We start from the raw sequence: 21,636 nt of genomic DNA on the forward strand, positions 1-21,636 counted from the left end.
TTAAAATATTTATTATAAAACGGGCAGTTCTGGTTCTTCATTCTGATTGGTTGAAACGCGTTCTAAGCCGTGATAAAATACACCGGTAACCCCACGGTTGAGACCACATTACATAAGTATCACTGCACCACTGTTGCTGCGGACTGATTTATATAATAAACACCACAGTCTTTAATCATATTTTTATTTGTCTACAATTGCACAATTAATGGCGATATCCAGATAACTGTCAATAAATATTGTTGAGTCATCTCGTCGATAAAGAGAAAACGTTGTCTGAGGAGTTTATAACTCAAGTTCATACATCCGCTATTATCCACTGGGTGGCGATCTTACCCAACTTAAACACTGACGCATTCACTCAACACTAAAAACACAGCATGTAAGTTTTGATGGCTTTGATTCTGATCTCTTACAAAAGTTCTTCACAAAAATTTATTTATCTCCGCTTTTAGCTAAAACATTTGAGAGGTGATAAGAGAACAAATGAAGGTAGGATAAAACGTTTTTTTGTTTGTTTTTGTTTGAAAGCAGATGGTCTCTTCTTTCATTTGATATTTTATGTTTATTTAAAGAAGATAATTTTTCTGCAAGGCATTAAACTAAAACTGGGTGCCAACTTAAAAAAAAAAACGCTGACGGGGAAAGAGTTCAGCATGCTTTCAAGCATTTTTGTGGTGTTTATAAAATAAACACCACAGTCTTAAATCATATTTTCATTGGGTCTTTGCTGCGTCTGTGTTGGTTGGGAACTGCGCTCTGTTTCAGTCACACTTGATTCTGAGGAACTACTTTGTTTGGCGGAAGAGTAATATTTGTACTAATATAATTATAGCTTATTTGTGTTTTATTTTATAAAATCTCGCTAACGTTATGCATATGAAGTAACCGTTTTATAAACGCAATAAACCCCTCGAAGCAGTGGGGTTACAGTGCATTCCGCTTCGCGTCGTGCCTAACAACGCCCCTTAGCTGTTATAAAATGCACTGGTTACCCACAGCTTCTTGGGGTTTATTGCTTTAATCTAGATTAATCGCATGATTTCATGAGTTAACTTGCAATTAATCGCAAATTAATCTAACATTTTGATCTGTCCTAATTCACCTTAATTTAACAATTTTTAGTTTTTTAATACTCTAATCAACATGGGTGTGGACAAATATAGATGTTTGCGGCTGCATCATTTGTGAGCTGGCCTGACAAATGAAGTCAGAATGAGCTAATTTTATAAAATTAGTGTTTTATATTTTGACATTCTCTATTACAAAACTTCAAAACAATGCATGACTTTTTGAATCTTCAACCTGTTTGAAGTTGACAGAGTCAGCAAAGGTAATTTTGAAAAAAATCCCAAATTACCACAAAATTACCACATCCATACCTTAAAATAATAGATTTAATAAATAGCTTTAGGACACACAAAGTCAAAAACAATATCAATATATGTTAAACTTTTGATTGACATTGAGACATATTTAAGATCTACTATATAATGCAGGGATCTTTAATGTTAACACGTTAGATATTTTTCCACTGTTAACAAAACATTCACTTCAGATATAACAGTTTATAGGTCCTACCTGCATGAATTCTTGTCAAAACAGATATTTTTAAAACTGTAATTTTGTGTGGATGTCTACATATCGGAGTCACACACTTGCGCCTCTGTGTGCACGCGAGGAAGTTCGCTTTTGAGTCTTGTCGCTCTTAATAACTCTTTAAAAATCAGGTCCCGAACTTTATCTCTCTTAATTACCCTTTTAACATCAAGTTTAAATATTAAGTCCTGCAATTTATTTTTGCATGCTTTAAAAGCGAAACCAAAATACGTAGATGAAGACCCGTCTTTGCATTAGATCATTTATGACAGTTCACCTCTCAGAAAACGTACAAATAAATATTATTTTAGATCTTAAATGACTATTTAGACTTTAGAGCATTGGATTTGCTAGAAGAGAGCTTAATGTTCTTATTTTTATGAAAACCTCGGACTCATTTAGACAGCACAGTAAGGCTGCGTCCTAATATATCCAACTATAGGTTGGACCAAGGGCGTTGCGTTAATCACCGTTAATAAAATTAGTAGCGTTTAAATGAATTTGCGACAATGATTTTGTCCTCAATTGTTGTTTTGTATTTTGCTACAGCTCGCTATGTCACTACTGGAGCACTACTATATCTCTCTGTCGAATACCCTCCAAAGTTCAGTGTTTTCAATTTGTGTGTTACGTGTCATTCACGCCGCATCATTCTCGCAAATTGTGCCGCAGGATGTCTATCACGTCTTTGCATTGACTTAACATGTAAATCACTCACACTTAACGCTTTATTCGCATCTGGTGTGAATGCACCATAAGTCACTTACTGGATAAAAGCATCTGCCAAATTGTTAATGTGGATCAAATCAAATAATTTCGACCTAAAGTACTTCTCCAATCTCTGAAATAAGGAGGTGGTATCTAGTTTTAAAGAATAAGTTATTTTTTGATTTGTAGTTTTTACAAATCTTTTTTTGTTTGTTTTTCAGGGTGACGATGGGAAGACCTCTGTAAGAGATCGCTTCAATGCAAGACAGTTTATGTCTTGGCTTCAGGATGTGGATGACAAGTTTGACAAGTTAAAGGTAAAAAAACTTAGCCAAATTATTATATAAATTTCAACAAAGCATCTGTAGACTACTTTGTGTGCAGTGCACCCCAACAATATTTGGACGCTTAAGAATGTTTGAATTTTTAATCGAGCAAAAAACGAGCCTTTTATTGAGTTGCTGTCAGTGTAGTTTTGTATTAGTAAGACATTTTAGCTCAACGATGTTAGATTAGATGTTAATGTGATGCCTGTGCATACTCTGTTAAAGGGATTGTTCACCTAAAAATGAAAATAATTTACTCCCCCTCAAGTTGTTCCAAACTGCAAACACAAAGGAAGACAAAGCATGACAAAGCAGATCTGGGGCCCCATTGACTTTCATAAAAGGAAGAGAATGCAAGTCAAAAAAAAGTTTCAAAAAGTTTGAACTTGAGGGGGAGTAAATGATGACAGGATTTTAATTTTTGGCTGAACTATCCCTTTAAGGCACCTGTGCAAACTTCAGTGGATCTTCATACATCTGCTCTGATGTTGTTTATTATTAGTCCATATGTTATATCATTTTAATGCGATGACATTGACACATTTTAGTCTGCCCCAATATGTTGGGCTCGTTGCACTTGTGAGATTGACCAAAATCTGTGTTTCTCCCAGACGTGTCTGTTGATGCGTCAGCAGCATGAAGCGGCGGCGTTAAATGCGGTTCAGCGTCTGGAGTGGCAGCTAAAACTGCAGGAACTGGATCCCGCTACTTACAAGTCCACCAGCATATTCGAGATTCCCGAATTCTACATCCCACTCGTGGAAGTCAACGATGACTTTGACCTGACACCGATATGACACCACGGTGACCGGCCCGATACGAAGATGACAGTGATGATGTCAATAAAATATCAAAGCACTTGATTCGGCGGGGTTCAGTTGGTGTGTCTGTATGCGTGCATGTACAGTATGTTGTGTCTCATGGTGCACAAACGTACCATTTTCCAGAGCTATAAAAACAAATACAGCAAGCCGCTTGTAGTCCATCACAGCGCCGCACATCAAGGCTATCGTCTTGGTCCGTGTTTTCTGTTCCAGTTCTGGTTAGGCCGCATGCACGCTCTCCATATGGTCGCCAGATTGGCACTTACAAACTGCGAGCGTAAATAAAATGCACTTAAGCTTGTGGTCCACCATCCAAACAGTCGACCGAGGGTCGGCGCAGAGGAGTAGTGAAAAACCAGCCTTGAGAAGGTAAAGACCACCGTCGGAAAAACGAAATTCTCTGTTAAAAAGGAGATCTCGATCCGACATGTTTCTACAGCAAGTGTTTATAGATTATGTATAGATTGTGCTCCTCATTTTTTAACTTATTTTATACATACTGATTTGTAAATAGCCATGTAATTATTGTTTTTAACTTGTAAAAAAAATGAAAAGGAAACTGAGAGGAAAGAAACGTTAAAGTAATAAATATTTTGATTGTTTTGTCTAATGTTCAATGGACCAAAGTTGTTTTTACATTGAAGTTCTTTGTTGTTGTGTTTGTTGATGTTTGCTTAATTCTAAGCATGTGTTTTTGAATTACCTTTTCGTTCGGTTTATTTTCGTTTCATATTTTACTGCTCTTTTCCCCTTTGACATTCATCAAAGCTGGTGTTTCCTGACTTGTGGTTTCTATAATGTGCATGCTTTCACAGGTTTGTCTCTCTCTCTCTGAACAGTTGTACCGTGGTGAGGTTTACTGAAGTGCTCCTGGTTTCTTTCTGCCATTGTTGTGTCTATTAGTAACATCCATTTCTTGTGTGTTGTCCCTTGTGTCTTGCGCATATTTAAAAAAAAAAAAGAGGAAAAGTTTGTTGTGGTTTCTCCATAGGACAAAAAATGCCCTTACTTTTACAGTTTTAATGTGAGATCACAGCAAAACCTATTTTTTACAGACGTAATGCCTTTTGAACGATGGTTCTAAAAATATGTCTATTTTAATATTTACTTGTTACATGAGGATGTACATATTTGTAATATATAATTGAATAAATTTTATTTGTTGTGAAATCAAACACATTTGCTGTCCTGTTTTTGTTTATACTTCATATGCTGTAGTCAATCATTTTATCACTTAACTCATCTTTGAGCATCATAATAGCATATGTAATTTTTTTCCTGTGACAGTTATTTCTACATGCTTTAAAACTGCTTGCATGTATTTCCATCATTTAGTATATGCTGATCTTTGTATATGTAAATTAGTCTCCGCCTCTACTCAGTTGCACAGCTTGGAATATAGATAAGACTATGCAAATTATTCGAAGTCCTCGCCTCCATCCTTTTTTATGCGTAAATACTTGTAGTTGCTAATTTAGTATGCAGCACTAATTCTTTTAGGGCTGATGTGCCAGTAACCCACTAAACATAAGACGTTAAGTTATAACTTATAAGAAGATAATGCTTCCGTTTGTCCAAGACAAATTTTGGATGTTACACAACATGACAACTAGGACCGCTATTTGGACATCTAACCAGGACCTCACTTGGATTATGCAGTTCAACATTTGAACATCAGCTGTAAAAATAATTTTGTGGTGTTACTGTTTTAACTAAATTTTTTATTAATTTATCAATTTCTACGTTCTTGTTCATTTAACTTAAAAAAATTCCATGATGGAGCAAGTGGTGTAGTGGACAGTGCTCTGACATATGGTGCATATACACTTCTGGTGACCCCAGTTCGAATCCTGGCTTGAGGTCCTTAATCCAAATAAAAAAATTAGGGTAATGGTTCACATCTATATTTTATAACTTGAGCCAATGAAAAATAAACAACTTGTTGATAAAGTCTATGAAATGTAATTATAGTCCAGTTTTTATGTTTTAAGAACATTTGTTGGTTGTCTGAATGTTACACTTTATAATTTTCAAATTATTTCTGAATGTTCTGTGAAATATTGCTGTAAAAAAAACAAACACAATTAACTTATGTTTAGATGCTGGCTTTGTTTCATTTAAAGTCACAATTATGGTGATCCGTGTTTGTTTTGGTTGAACTCTCGACTCAAAGTTTGCTAGCTTCTCCTCTGACTGCTACAACTTTGTGTTTAAAACATGTTTGTTGTTGTTAAAAGAAACCAATAATGTAATGATCACAGTGGTGGTTAGTATCTAATGCTTAAGATCATCATCTAGTGCAGGGTTCCCCAAATCTTACCCTGGATGGCCGGAGCACAACAGAGTTTAGCTCCAAACCTAATTGAACTATGTGAAGGGGGCTGCAAACAGCACATCCAGGTTGTGCCACATTAAAAAATCAAACACACTGCCTGCATCCACATTAGCTGTCCACGACGCTCCCCTATGACTCGGGTGTGCGATATCTTGAAATGAAGCAAAATCCTCACCCCAGGTCAGTTTTAAACGCACTCAGGGTATTTCCTACTTTTGCACCAGTTTTTGATATGCAAGATACTTTCAGTTGGCTTATTTAATTCACTTATTTTAATACAGCCGCCCAAAAAATGAATAGATATAAAGCCTTTTTGTGGTGAAATGTTGCATTGCATCACACATTCTAATAATAGCCTCAATTTATATATTTATTTATAAAAAAAATATTTTAGCTTGGCTAATATGGAAAAATGCCAACAACTTTAGAAATAAATGTTGCATAGCTTTTCTTTTTTGATCACTTGAGACACATTTTGTTTTCCTGAACCAGGAAACAAATTCTGTATTTAAGTTCTGGGAAAACAAGAATTCAAGCTGTTTTAAGCTGTTGCCTACAGTATCTGTGTACTGTCTGTGCAGTGAAATGGCAGAAGCCAATATTTCAGTGTCTCAGGATCAGTTCATCTGTTCAATCTGTCTGGATTTACTAAAGGATCCAGTGACCATTCCCTGTGGACACAGTTACTGTATGAGACTGACATCTAGTGGAGTTGTTTATTATATGACTGACACACCTGTTTGCACACGTGTTATAAACACAACCAGGAAATTCAGGAGTTCAGGGAAACTGAAACTGTTGGACTGTTGTGTGTTTCGTCTTTCTTTCTGTGAGTACATACAGTGAAATGGCAGAAGCCAGTATTTCAGTGGTTCAGGATCAGTTCATCTGTTCAATCTGTCTGGATCTACTGAAGGATCCAGTGACCATTCCCTGTGGACACAGTTACTGTATGAGCTGTATTACAGACTGCTGGGATCAAGATGATCAGAAGAGAAACTACAGCTGCCCTCAGTGCAGACAGACCTTCACTACAAGACCTGATTTAAATAAAAATGTGGTGTTTGCTCAGATGGTGGAGATGCTGAAGAAGACAAAACTTCAAACTGATCGACCTTCTCTCAGTTATGCTGAAGCTGGAGATGTGAAGTGTGACGTCTGTACTGAGAGAAAACACAAAGCTGTCAAGTCCTGTCTGGTGTGTCTGAACTCTTACTGTCAAAATCATTTTAAACTTCATGAGAATTTATTCAAAGGGAAAAGACACAACCTGATAGACGCCACTGGACGACTTCAACAGATGATTTGCCCAAAACATGATAAACAAATGGAAATCTACTGCCGCAATGACCAATACTGTATTTGTTATCTGTGTACAATTGACGAACATAAAAATCACGACACTGTATCAGCTGCAACAGAGAGAACAGAAAAACAGGTATGAACATATAAAAATGATATAGAAAAGATTATAGATTATAGAATTGTGTAATTAGCCTATTATGTTGAATATTGATTATGATGATAAAGTAAGCACTGGCCACACCTTAATGTTTTATGTGCCTAACCAAACTAGCTGTTTAGTAGCCTGGCTCCGCCCTCCTACGTGCTTCCGTTTAATTTTCATTTCGCTTCAGTACAAATGAAATGAGAGTCTGATTGGACCAGGCTATCTGTTTAGAGCCCCTGCAGCCACCTGGGGGCCCAAAGAGTACATGAAATGACAGCTTGACTATCTGGGGTTCCATCCAAATGTGAAGAAATGTGAATAAGGTTTTTCCATCAAGTTGTTAGAGCGAATGAGGTGGCATTTGTAACCAATTAACCAACAGTAAATAAAACAGCTTTTAACTGAATGCTGTGCACAGAAGAAGAAATGCAGATTTTTTAAGCAGGCACTTACAGCATGGGCATTATGATGACGTCGAACCCATGGTAAAGACAACTTCAATAGAAGAGACAGCTAGACGATCAGTCACATGGGTTAAATGTTCACTATGTCAGCATTTATTCGGCAAAATATCTCCTATTATTAGCATTAAGGGGTGAGCTAGGGCACAAACTAATAATTGTAACACAGCTACTTTGCATATTTACACAGGGCCGAGCAAACTGTGCTTTTGGTCTTTTTCTCTTACTGTCAGAAGATCTCCTGTGAATTTGTGAATATGTAAATATTTTTTTGACTGATAAAGCGAAAGTCAAAAAGTGTTAGGTTGTGTCCCGCGCTCCCCTACTGTTTCTCGCATAAGTCAAAAACCACCTCAAGCAAGGTTAAAAACTTTTTTGTGAATTAAGGTATTTTTGTTCGAAAATTAATTGTTTTTGATTATGTATTTCAAATTTAGCAAAAAATCATGGTGATGGAAACTAATGACTATTGTAAAACAGAAAGTAGTTTTAAAGATTACTCACTCAAACCCTACATGACCAGTTGAGTTATCTGTTATTAATCTTTTGAACAGAGATTACTGGAGGACAAGCAGAGTAAACTCCATCAGAGAATCCAGGAGAAAGAGAAGGAGATTCACGACCTAAGAGAGGCTGTGAAGATTCACACGGTGAGTTTTGATCAATAGAGAAACATAAATACTGGAAGAAGTGTTTGAGATTGAGGCTATGTTTACATTAATGCGTTTATCCTTTAAAACGCGTTACTTTTGCTACGTTTACGCCTTTCATCTACACTACATCACCGTTTTCGACCCTCATAAACGGATTCGTTCGCAAACGCTGAAGACCCTGTTTTAGTTTGAGAACTCAGACGTTGCTCTGAGTGTAAATGAACGTAGACGGAGTCTTATGTAAACGAACAGCTGATGTTACGTGACAGCGCATCATTTTCAAAGTAAAAATTATTTTATTCATGTAAATGTTGGTTTGCAACGGGGTTTTGCCAAAAATAGTAAACATCTACCAACCAGCTATTATAAACGCTATATCGGATAGTTTTAACATGTATCCTTATAGATAGCCTAATGTCTGTTTTATATGAATGTTTGAGTATTGTTGGGTTTAATGTGTTTATGTTTTGTTTAAATGTAGTTAGCTTATGAAAGATAGACTGTAATTTTAAATGCCATATAGGTGTTGTAAAGGCTAATATGAAGGGAGAATTGTAATGGGTCAGAAATTATTTTCCAGTTTAATGTAAGTTTTGTTTGCTACTTTAAAATGAATTTCGTTTCAGATAATTTGTCTCTTAATTTGAATCGATGTTTTGTTGATAAGTTTTGTGAATATAAATTAATAAAAACAATAAACTCAAAGTCATTAATATATAATGCTCTTTTAGGCGTTGCGCTTTTAGCTATTTGTGTGTTGCTAGCGGAGGACGTGCACGGACCTCGCACACTTTTAAAAATTAATGCAATAAGCATTTCTGGTAGGCTAAATTAATACTTCACCTCTTACTATGTTTGATTGAAGTTTGCATTTGCTAAAATTTATTTTTTGCTTCAAGTTCGCTACTGTTTAGTACTGTTCACTTGAATGCTTTCTTTTTAAATCATAAAGACCTTTCTGTTTAGTTATAAAATAAAAATTAACCTATTAATCATATTAATATGTTGTAGGGGGTAGATAGAACAGTATAAGACTTTCCCAAACACATTTTTATAGGTTAAAAAATAGTGTCTGTTGTAGTGGCCGGCAAAGGATCTAGCTATGAATTTTTGTCAATATCGCACACCCCTAGGCTGCGTAAACGTGCAGGTAAGCTATTATTAGAGTAATAAGTTATTTTACACTTTTATGCGCATGCCCAGTTACATGATTGGTCATGTTTCATGCGTTTATGGTGGTGTATAGTGTGGATGAAGATTCTTTTTAAAATGCCAGTATAAACGAGGATCGTTTTCATTTTAAAATGCCGTTTTAAAACGCAAATGCTCTAATGTAAACATGGCCTGAGTTTAATGTTTCTCTCTGTGAGTGTTCAGATCTCTGCACAGACAGCAGTGGACGACACTGAGAGGATCTTTACTCAACTGATCCGATCCATTGAGAGAAGACGATCTGAGGTGATACAGCTGATCAGAGATCAGGAAAAGGCAGAAGTGAATCGAGCTGAAGATCTCTTAAAGAAACTGAAGCAGGAGATTGATGATCTGAGGAGGAGAGACGCTGAGCTGGAGCAGCTTTCACAAACTAAAGATCACATCAGTTTCCTTCAGGTAACTCAACAGCCCCAACACTGTCACTCACGAACAGAAGTCAAGACTAAACCAATTCACCATTTAACATAATTCAGAAAAACAAAAATGTGCAGACACTATAGGCCTATATCATTTGTTTCTATTTATAAAACAGTTCCTGTCATTGATTCTGCTTGGTCAAAACAATATTTATACTTTACTCCACTTTGTGTTGTGCCTAATAGGAAAAAGCAGCCTCACGTACCTTAATGCTTACTTAAATATCTCTGTTTTACACATTTAGTATCAGGGGGTCCCTGCTCCATGCCTCTTTCGTCTAAGGCAGGGGTAGGCAAGTTCGGTCCTAGAGAGCCGCAGTCATGCATATTTTAGCCTAAGCACTGATAATCTAACCTGCTGTCTAAATCCTAAAGACATTGATTAGCTTGTTTAGGTGTGTTTGATTAGGGTTGGAACTAAACTCTTCAGGACTGCGGCTCTGTAGGACCGAACTTGCCTACACCCGGTCTAAGGGGTCCCTGCCTCGAAAAACGTTAAAGACCCCTGATCTATATAGTATATTTTGAGCTAAAACTTCATATACACACTCTGGGGACACAAAAGACTTATTACTCTACAAGTAAAATATAAAATGCAATTTTAGGTTTTGAAACTGGCATGGTAGATAGAATAAAGTTACAGATTGCAGCTTTTAACGCTGCATCAGTGTTACTTTTTGATTGTCTGTAAGTGTGAAGTTTTTGTCATTGTGTTGTGTTCATGTAGAGTTTTCAGTCTCTCTCTTCATCTCCTGGATCTTCAGACATCATCATTTTCAGTTCTCTAACTTTTGATGATGTGAGCAATTCTGTCACTAAACTGAAAGAAAATATGGAAGATTGCTTTAAGAAAGATATTAAAAAGATATCTGACAAAGGTGAAGAACTTTGACTTTGGAAAGACAATGATTTACTTTTAGAAATTAGTCTTACATTATCATATAACAGAATACAGAGCATAATAAAATGAGTATGACTTTACATAAGAAATAAATTAATTATGTGACTTTATTTCATAGTTACATGCATTGAAATTATTCCCACCAATGTACCGAAGACCAGACAGGAGCTTCTACAAAGTAAGACACATTATTTGAAAATTCATAGAGTTAGATCATTTAACACAGTTTAACTCGTTATCATTTGAAGTAGAATATTTCATAATGGACAAGAACTTTGAGGTTTAATAGGAATCACTGAAATGTTTTGAAATGTTTTACTGGTTTTACCATGGTATCGTGCATCGGACGACCGGGTTGGGTGTTAGTAACATAAATAAACACATAATGTGCCTAAAACACTGTTTTATTAGTTATTTGTTTGAAATAATGACAGCTGCTTATCCCAGAGCATCACTCTGTGCAGCGTTTTGAATCTGACGGGAGGTGACATACATTCTAAAACAGGGCCGTGCACAGACCTTTTGAGGGGCATGTGCTGAAACTGAAAAAGGGCACCCCCTCCAAATAAATATCACTTAATAATCATCTTAATAGCTTTATATTTATTCACTATTAATGATTGAAAAAAATCACTATTAATGAATGAAAAATGACATTTTATGATAGCTTGGCATTATACAGTGCAAAGGATATCTGCCCTTGTAAGTTGGCTTTAACAATTTACATCCTGGGTGTTTGTCTGTATTAGGCCTATTTGTAGTCATGTGTTTGTGAAGTGCTCTTGTGTACTAGCTCTTATTTAATTGTAAAATATATTAATTTAAATTTTTTCCTCTGCTTACATACATAAAGTTACATAAAAATATGTTTGAAGAAAAAAAGGTATTCTGTTTGGTTTTATAAGCTAATTTGTATTATTTGGTTAACATGTTTATGCATGTGATTGAGAAGAGGGGGAAATAGGATATTAAAGATCAAAATAGGAGATTATACTATACTATAGCCATACCATAACCATATTCAACATGTATCTGCCTACCTGGTGCTGAGGACCAGGAACCTTGGTCTTTTGAAGGTGCAAATAACTGCATTACTAAAAAAATATACTAAATACTAAATAGACTTAACTCTATGCAGTTAATTTCAGAATAAAAAGTTATGAACCAAATAATCATACAACTCCCTTGACTAATTCAAGGCATAAGATACATGCATATACAATAAATTATATCCAGATTGCATACTGTAATGAGGGACAGGGCAATATAATGTACATACTTGTATCCTTTACACGTTTTTCGTCTCTATCCAGTTTTCCCAACTGGGCATCTGATGTCTAAGACCTTTCTAATCTGATATGTTTTTGGTGTTAATGTAGGCTAAACATTTACCCGCGCGGGCGCGTCTTCTCGCGTGAGATGTGTTGACTTTAGTTAAACGATTAATACGCGTCATGCAAAAAAACGGTAAAAACCAGACCGTGCATTCCGTATTGTTGTCACGGGTGCCCTTCACATGGGTGAACACTTGTTTAAAAACTGCTCGCGCTTTGTCAAAAACTTAATTTGGTCGCATTTTGCGCCAGCCCTTGCTGCAGTATGGAGCCCTTAGTGCCCCCTGATTGCCCACTCGACCAATCCCGTCTATGGATAATTCGGCTCTGCTCAAATTTATAAAACATGCGCCGTTATATACATACTAGTGTTTCTTTCGTAATGACACAGCATTGTACTCAAACAACAAGATACTTATTTACCGTTGCAAGACGTTCAGCTGCCTCTGACTGCTGTGGAACTTCAGCTCGCTGCACTCAGGGGGCGGAGTTAAGAGGTTTGACAGACAGTTTGAGCGGATCCAAAAATATTTAGTTTTTTAATAATTTTATTTGATAAATATATTTGTAAAACACACAGACAGACGTAAATGTTTAACAATAGTATTAATTTATATATTTATATATTTACACCACCTCCAAAAAAGGGCACTTCGGAGTGTAAGGACAAAAAGGGCATGTGTTCTGCACAGGTTGAGCCCTATCTGTGCACGTGCCTGTTCTAAAATCCCACATATGGGAACGTAGATCACATTTTCAAAACAATAATGAAAGTGAAGCTTGATGACACTATAAAGGAGAGTGGAATGATGTAAGAAGACGTTTTCACCATCCAGAGATGTATGGAATTCCCTAATCATGTTTACGGATTAATATGATTCATTAAAGAAAATGTTTGTGGACTCTGTACTCGCCAATAGATAATTGTATGTTTATTTTAAAATATCCAGCCATTATGTTCAGCCAATACAGGTGCCCAATGAATCTTGGGATAACCGAGGCTGTGATGAATCCAGTCCTTCACAACCTGAAGAAAGAATGATGCATTTTGAGGCTGCATTTTAAGCTTAGTTAGCCTTCAGTCGTGATGCTGTGAAGCAATCGGTCTTGGAATGCGGCTTTCGAATTGGGACAAAAGAGTATTTAATCATTTGTACTTCTGTAGGTCACAGTTACCATGTTAGCATTGGTACCTTGTGTACAGGCATTGTATATACCAGTGGTTCCCAATTCCAGTCCTCAGCCCTCCCTCCCAAAATGTTTTAGATGTCTCCTTATATAAAAAACACCTGATTTCACTCAACAGGCTCCTTCAGTAACACTAACAAGCTGAAGAACTGAATCAGGTGTTTTAATATATGGAGACATCTAAAATGTTCTGGGAGGGGGAAATTGAGAACCACTGGTATATACTCTACCTGCTCTGTGCACTATACAAACAAATAGAAACATGATTTAATGCAAAAAATTAAGCTAGTTTAAATTAATTAAGCATTTTATCTTTCTCAGATTTCTGTCTGTTCTCTCTGGATCCAACCACAGCACATAAATGTCTCTGTCTGTCTGAGGAGAACAGAGTGGCTACTAACACTGGCACAGAGCAGCAGTATCCTGATCATCCAGACAGATTTGGTCATTGGGATCAGGTGTTGTGTAGTGAGAGTGTGAGTGGACGCTGTTACTGGGAGGTTGAGTGGAGTGATATAGTGGACATATCAGTGTCATATAAGAGCATCAGGAGGAAGGGAAACACATATAATAGTTTACTGGGATGTAATGATCAGTCCTGGAGTTTGTGCTGCTCTTCCTCTCAATGCTCTGTCTTGTACAATGGCAGAAAGACAAATCTCCCAGTAGTGTCCAGATCTTCGAGAATAGGAGTTTATGTGGATCACAGTTCAGGATCTCTGTCCTTCTACAGCGTCTCTGACACAATGACCCTCATCCACAGAGTCAACACCACATTTACTGAACCTCTCTATCCTGGGTTTTATGTTAGAGGATCAGTGAAACTGTGTGATCTAACATTATAAATGATATACATCATGCACCATACACTATAACACACAAGTAATAATAATAAAATACAGCACGCTGATTCCCACCCAACATTTCATGGTGGGGCCAATGTAGGCAATATATGGGCTTGAAATATAGACCCTAAGTGGGTTTGTCCATGGGTTCTATGCTGGCCCCATCTGACTTAGCCCACATGAACCTTATGTAGAAACTGAACCCAATGTGGACTAAACCAATGCCAATTATGTTTATGGTTGGGTTGAAGAAGTGATAAAGATAATGAAGATATAACTGAAGTGATGATTGACCATTAATGATAAACACCTGCTAGTAATAAACAGAATTACTAAAGAAAGATAAACAAGAAAAGTAGAAAACATAAACTTATGCTATGTTTATTTCATATGTGTTATAAATCTTATAAAAGAGAAATAACAGAGGTTTAGCTCTAGTTCAGGGGTGGGGAACCCTGTTCCTGGAGGGCCACTGTCCTGCAGAGTTTAGTTCCAAGCCTAATTAAACACACCTGAAAAATCTAATTCAAATCTCCAGGATTACTTTGAAATGAAATTCAGGTGTGTTTGATTAGGGTTGGAACTAAACTCTGCAGGACAGTGGCCCTCCAGGACCAGGGTTCCCCACTCCTGCTCTAGTTCATGTTGATGTTTTATTGTTTCATTTGAAGATGTCATTATGGTAATCAATGTTTGTTTTAGTTGAGCTCTTGACTCTTGATTTTTAGGTTGTTCACTTTTTTCTGGCTGCTATAACTTGTATTTTTACATGTGTTGTATTTGTTAGAATATTTGTAATGGCAAAAAGAGACCAAATAAACAACTTGCACTAAACAATATTTTCTATGTCTTTGAAAACCTGGCAAAAATATATCCTCCTTAATGAAGAATGTCCATTAAATGTTAATTCTAGTCCAGTTTTTTTATGTTTTAATAATGTTTGTTGGTTGTGTGAATGTTAGAGGAATGTAACATTTTACAATTTTCAAACTGCTATAAAAGATTTCTGAATGTTTTGTAAAATATTGCTGTAGAAAACACTATTCACTTATTAGGTTTAGATGTTGGATGTTTCATTTAAAGTCACCATTGTGATTAGTGTTTGCATTTCATCAGCTCATTTACTTTTTAAGTAATACAGAGATACTGTAGTTAATCTGTCTCGACAACAACGTATCCTTCCTGATTAACTTGATAGTTAGGTTTACTGTCCTTAATCTATCCAGTTTCGGGTCACGTGGTTTTATGTCTGCACTGAGGGTTAGCGGTTAAATCATATCTGAACTTATTTAAAATTCCAAAGATTAACTTTATTATATTTAACAAATGAACTTTTGGTTATTTATAACGTTTTATTATTCATTCTATTTAAGATAAAATAAAATATTTTGGCACAATGGCGCCCTCCTTATACGGTGCCATTATGCACTGCATATACTGCATATGGCATTTTTTGCGCCACTGGATGAAATACTCAGGAACTCAGGAATGGTTTTGAATTATGAAGACTTCAAGAATTTTAACTAGAAGTAGTAATGACATTCAGAGCACTTTTAAAGCGATAGTTCACCTAAAAATGAAAAATCTGTCATAATTTTCTCATCCTCATGTTGTTCTAAACCATTGACTTCCATCGTAGGAAAACAAATATTATGTAAGTATTGTGATAAATGATGAAGAAGATATTTGATAAATGATGGTAAGCACACAGTTGACGTTACCCATTGAACTCCACCATATTTCTGTCAGGTCCATTAAGTCAAGAACATACAGACAATAAAATGATTTAGAAATGTTTATTCAGTAGATGAAAACAGATTAAAATTTGGCGGTATGGCTCTGTTCAGGGAGTCCTCTGACCTTTCATGAGCACCATGAAATAGCAGAGAGTCAGAGGACAGCAGCAGCAGCATTAGGGAACGCTCACGCAGTTTAGGACTGTGAGAGCTAAATATTCCCCCGTGAACAGAGCAGGCAACATGACAGACAAATGCCACGTTATATGAAAGGAGGAGCTGGGGAGGTGGCGGGCATCTGAAACGAGCAGCAAGCATGTAGGAGCAAACAGAATAAGCTTTAAATAAGGCGCCTTGTTTGAGCTTGGCCATTGGCAGCGAAGGGAGTCACCCTCCTGATGCAGCTCAGCTGGAGCAGATCAGCTGACGAGAAGGCGTCTTGACTACCTGGCCTGCCAGAACTGACGCTGACGCTCAATTTGTTGTTCCTATGAAAGTCAGTGGTTAGAATCAGCTGTGTGCTTACCATCATTCCTCAAAATATCTTCCTTTGTGTTTATCAGAAAAATTTTATGTATACAGCTTTGTAACAACATTAGAGTGAGTAAATGATGACAGAATTTTCATTTTTTTGGGCGAACTATCCCTTTAAATATACAATTAGTAAAATCCACCGCTAGGGGCTTATAATCAAAACAATTACAAATATAGCTGCAAGCAGCAATTATCGGGGTAGAGCCAAAAAAGGCACAGAAGAAAGTAAAGTTGAGTTCGGATGAGCGGTTAAAAGAATCTAGGAAAATCTTTTGATTTCAGACAAAATAATATAACAGTTATCAGCAAAAAAAGCTGTATTCAGTGAAATATCTCCCTCTCTTCTTGAGGAGCATTGGCAACTAGAACACTGAAGGAAACGTGACTGGTGCTTGCAGTGGCAATTCTAAGCTCACAAAATGTTACAGTTGTGTTAATGAGTCAAAAGAGCCCACCCCCGTGTCTCTACAATGTTCTGAAGCAGAGAAATAGCTCTTGCAAAAACAGTTCATAAAGTATTCTCATTGGTTGCTAGGGAGTGAATTGGAATGAACCAATGAAAAAATACTCCAAGCCATTAAAGGATTAATTCATGATGACTCAAGGTTTCAGTTGTACAGTAACAGTAATGTTAGGCAAAAATACCATATTTCTATCTCAAAACCACTAGGTGGCGCAATGACAAAATTGTGCATGCAACCTTAGGTCATAACTGTGTTACATCTATCTAGTTTTATGACTATACACTTTAGTTTAGTGAAGAAACAGTTGTATGACCATAAGGTTGCTTAATTTCAAAGGTTTTGTTCAATTATAAGGCCAACTAGTGGTGCAAGCATACAATTTTTTTTGTGTAGCCTCAGACTGTGGTCGTACATCAGTGTATCAAATATGGTGAAAAAATCTCTTTTCATTGTGGAGTTATAACTATTTATGTTTAAAAAACACAAAATTTGGAGGTAATTTTTAGTTTTTTGCAATTTTCGGCCATTTCTGATAGAAATTTTAATATAACGCCAATAGAGTTTTTTGTTCAGAAGTTAATGTGATGTTCTTCCTATGGTGTTTTCGAGTCAATCGGAATAACGCTCGCGGAGATATTCGCGTGTGTTTGTTAAGTACTTTTTTTGATACGCAGGGTTAACCATAAGGCGAATCCTGGCATGTTTGGTATCGTTGGACTCGGCGACTATTCAGGACTATAAAAAAAGTCCTGTGAAAATACGTTGATCGCAGCCAAAGTTATGAGCATGTATAACATTCGTCTTACCACTAGGTGGCGCTGTGATGAAACTCTGCATGCCCCCTCAGATCTTGACTGGCATCACAACTTCCAAGTGTCGCGTAAATAGACATAAGATTGTCAAAGATACAGCCTAAAATTTGTTTTTTTGCGCTCTATGTAAAATTCGTTGACGCGCTATACGACAACGGATTTATCGAAATTCTTTAAATAACTTTTTGCCATGAGTGTCTCTAGATGTTACATAGCAATTTTAGTGGCAATCGGGGAAAAACTCTAGGACAAGTTCGCAAAAGTGGGTTTTACGAATAATTCAAAATGGCGGAAACATTATCATGACGCAAAATGACGTCATAGGGTCCAATCGAATCGTCTTGAGCCATTAAATCAGAGGAAACAAGAATTTTGTGTTTAGGAATTACGGGTCAGAAGTTATAAGCAAAAGCATAAGTGCAACTTTGGACTGTTGGTGGCGCTAGCAGGTTTGAGATAGAGACTCCAAATTTGCTGTGGAGACTTTTTGGACAGTCCTTTAAAAGCGTGCCAAATTTCCTAACTTTCCTATGTACGCTGCTATGGGCTGCCATAGACCGCAATTGCGGAAGAAGAAGATGGAAGAATAATAGGAAAACGCAAATGAATGACATTCTGAATCACCATGGACTGATGGGATTTGTTGTCTTTAACTCAACCGCTGTTGGCCATCAATCAGACGGGACGAGAAATCATGTTAAGCAAGTTTTATAAATGTTGCGTTTGATGACATATTTTTGTTTTATTATGTAAGGTTTCATGTAATGTTCAAAACTAAATTGTTACCCAGACAGCACACGTACGTCTGCCCGACGTCGGCTCAAGAGCGTACGTCGGCCTCCTTATCTGAAACATCTAATAAGTATCGGCCAGGCATCGGCCAAATCTTCAGTCAAGTCAACGGTATTTCCCGCTCATCAAGCTTGTCTGTTACGTCGGCTTTGGGTCGGATAACTATACCGGAGGCCGATGCCGCGCTTCTCTCTGTTGGTGCGTGTCCAGTTACTCCTCCCTTTGCAATGCAACCCACCAGAGCAAAGGCGACATCATGGGTGTGTACAAGAACTAAGTAAATGATAATAAGTGAAGAAAAATGGAATCCGTTAAGTAAATGTAAATGTTTTAATATAATATACATGTTGCGAATTCTTTATGGTTTATCTATTATTGTACGTAACTTATCTCGTTAAAGTGTTGGGTTACGTGAAATGCGCAGTGCATAGTTTAAAGCAGAGTCGTATAATAATAGAGTTACGACACTCACATAGACGTCCGTTGTAAGAATGGAATGCGGAAGAAACAGCGTTTCATGTAGTGACCGGTAGTGACGCATAGTTCCAAACGCAGCACTGAAGCCCATTCATTTCAATGGCACCTGCTGGTAAATCGATGAAATTACCGTTTCTCTTTACATTTTCGGACATTTCATTAATATAGTCAACAGTGATATTTTATGAACTCTGCTGTAGGTAATGATTATCGTTAATAATTACTAGTAATTTTTTTATATTTTAATGAGTAGTGTATAATGTGTGAATAATATAGATTTAATGGTTTAATATTTTATTACTGGTGGCCATCTACTTTATACTTATCTTTTTTATATATTACGAGTAACACTAGGGGGCAACAGCGACAAGCTAAATGCCTTATAAGAAAGTCACACTGCTTCACAATGCTGCTATGTGTTTCATTGTGTTTGGTAAGTAATACGAGTGATGTATCCTCGAAAATCATGTATGATTATATTAACATTTAATGTGAATTTAAAATATGAATTTAGTGTGTTTCTGTTATGCTTCACTGTTACAAATAACCGCGTTGGCGATCTTTTTTGTGATTTTAATATATTAAAAGTGTAGGAATTATGTTTTTAGCAGATTGATAGCCATTTATATAGCCATATTTTGCTACAAAAATAAAAGATAAACTGTGTTGCTGTAGTTGGTATAGATAACCACAGTTATATTTGGGTCACAATTAACTGTTTATCTTTATCCCATTACAAGCTAATATTTACCTAAAATAGCTGAAAACCTATGCAAACAGATTGACAGCCCTGCTTGGTTTGGAACTGTAGAACGTTACATGAATCACGTGACCGCGCGGCGGCGAGATCAAAGCGTTTCGTAACTCTGTTATTATACGACTCTGGTTTAAAGCATATACGTTTCTAGCGTAAGTGTGGTATTCTCTGTTACGAAAGTATACTAGCTGGAGTTTTCGTAGAGTTCGCAAGCTTTTCACTCGTGTGCAGCATCCTTCAGTGCAAGTTAAAGTTTATGACACAGTAAGTTCATATCATTATACTATGTTTAATGATTAATGTTTGTGTGCACCGTAACTATTTCTGGCATTACGCCAGTTTTGCCGCTGTTTCGTGATCTGTATAATTATCAGTGTAATCGCGCTAACACTTGCGTTAGCACGGGTGCTTATAACACTAATACCTGCAATATATGTTTAGTTCTTCTTATTATGGGCATAATCCTGTATTCTACAGTTTGTTATCTGTTGCTATAATAATGCTGCATAACGTGATTTATGCTATTATATTTCTTTCCGTAGTTTATATCCTTGCTTAGTGTATATATGAGAGTTCATGATGTTTCATTTGTAATACGGTTGAATCCGTATGTAGACAGGTTATTTTTTATGTCTTATTTGTTTATTACAGAAACTACCTCATTTAAATACTGGCATGTGTACAAGGTTGAAACTTGCATAAATAAAAGCGAAATCTGATGACTCCTCCCTAATCAGAGTACTGAAGTGGTTAACAGCCTTTAAAACTAGCAATCAGTGGGGTAATTCTCAACAATAAAAGTAAAAATAAATAAAATAGCAGCGCTTTCTTTGCTTTTAATGACACACAGCTGCTAAGTTCCATTAATCCGAAGCAGGAGGGGGTAGTAATGTACATACGCTGGTTGCCAGCCGCCGTTAATACTCAAGTAAGTTAGAGAAAAGGCAACTCGGGAAAGTGAGTACAAATAAGGGATTATTGGCTTGTTTTACACGTATCATTGTTTTGTGTTCCCCTCCTTCGTAAAAAAACAGACAATTCCACGTCAACTCGAACACGCAAAACCCCGGTATGAAGCATTGTCATGAGCATGCCAAACCAACAGATGGCGATATATTCCTTAACCCAGAGAAGCCACTACAGTCTCGTCTTGCCATGAACAAGGAAAAAATGCGGGAGCTGACTTCGCAGACGTACGTGGTTCAGGTAAGTTTTCGACAAAAATCTTATATTTAAAGGCTTAAAAGTTAGTATAAGGCACTCCGTCTACTACAGCACAGCAAATAAAGTCATAATGTTTGTAGTACTAGCAGCGCTATTCAGATTTGATGCATTTTTGCTAAAATGTTTTATTTAATAGAGATTATAATTTCCATTATTTTTATCAATCTAAATACCTTTCACTTGTTCAGTATTGTGTTTTTGTTGCTATGTAAACGATGAACTATATATAGGCAGATGGCCATTGCTTTTCTGAACAGCAGTTGGAAGTATTCTGAGGTAATTTAAATTTTAGGAAAAATATGAGCATGATTATCGATGATTATATAATTGAGTTCAATAACATAGTAATTTTGGTTGTTTCATTTCATTGTGAGTGTTTGTTTGATGTTTAAATGATCAACATAATATGGTTAATTATGTTGGCTTGAGAAAGCCAACATACTGTTGTTGCACTTAAACTTATTATGTTGGCTTGAAAAAGCCAACATATTGTTATTGCTATTAAACTTATTAGTGGTGCTTGCATTTATGCAAAGCATCACTATTACTATCTTGCATACTTATTATTATTATTAGTGGTGCTTG

The 21,636-nt window shown here is 36.5% G+C and overlaps 2 protein-coding genes and 1 long non-coding RNA gene across 4 annotated transcripts in view; all 3 read left to right on the plus strand.

Moving 5' to 3' along the window:
* ankrd12 (ankyrin repeat domain 12) overlaps positions 1-4,626 on the plus strand; it is a 58,603-nt gene extending 53,977 nt beyond the window's left edge. For both annotated transcript variants that reach the window (XM_065262376.2, XM_065262377.2), the window contains 2 exons: positions 2,529-2,624; positions 3,245-4,626. In XM_065262376.2, coding sequence (XP_065118448.1) covers positions 2,529-2,624; positions 3,245-3,430 — 282 coding nt within the window. In that variant the 3' untranslated portion in view covers positions 3,431-4,626. The remainder of the gene's footprint in view (positions 1-2,528; positions 2,625-3,244) is intronic.
* Positions 4,627-6,564: 1,938 nt separating this feature from the next.
* LOC135744287 (E3 ubiquitin/ISG15 ligase TRIM25-like) lies at positions 6,565-14,804 on the plus strand. Its single transcript, XM_065262305.2, has 6 exons — positions 6,565-7,230; positions 8,258-8,353; positions 9,734-9,967; positions 10,715-10,865; positions 11,007-11,066; positions 13,732-14,804. The coding sequence occupies exons 1-6, from the start codon at positions 6,640-6,642 to the stop codon at positions 14,253-14,255; spliced, it is 1,656 nt and encodes a 551-aa protein (XP_065118377.1). The 5' UTR covers positions 6,565-6,639; the 3' UTR covers positions 14,256-14,804.
* Positions 14,805-20,503: 5,699 nt separating this feature from the next.
* Positions 20,504-21,405, plus strand: LOC135744175 (uncharacterized). Its single transcript, XR_010530672.2, has 3 exons — positions 20,504-20,755; positions 20,862-21,033; positions 21,282-21,405. It is a non-coding gene; the product is annotated as an uncharacterized lncRNA (long non-coding RNA).
* Positions 21,406-21,636: the final 231 nt, after the last annotated feature.

Source organism: Paramisgurnus dabryanus, chromosome 6, assembly GCF_030506205.2.
Source record: "Paramisgurnus dabryanus chromosome 6, PD_genome_1.1, whole genome shotgun sequence".
Lineage (NCBI taxonomy): Eukaryota > Metazoa > Chordata > Actinopteri > Cypriniformes > Cobitidae > Paramisgurnus > Paramisgurnus dabryanus.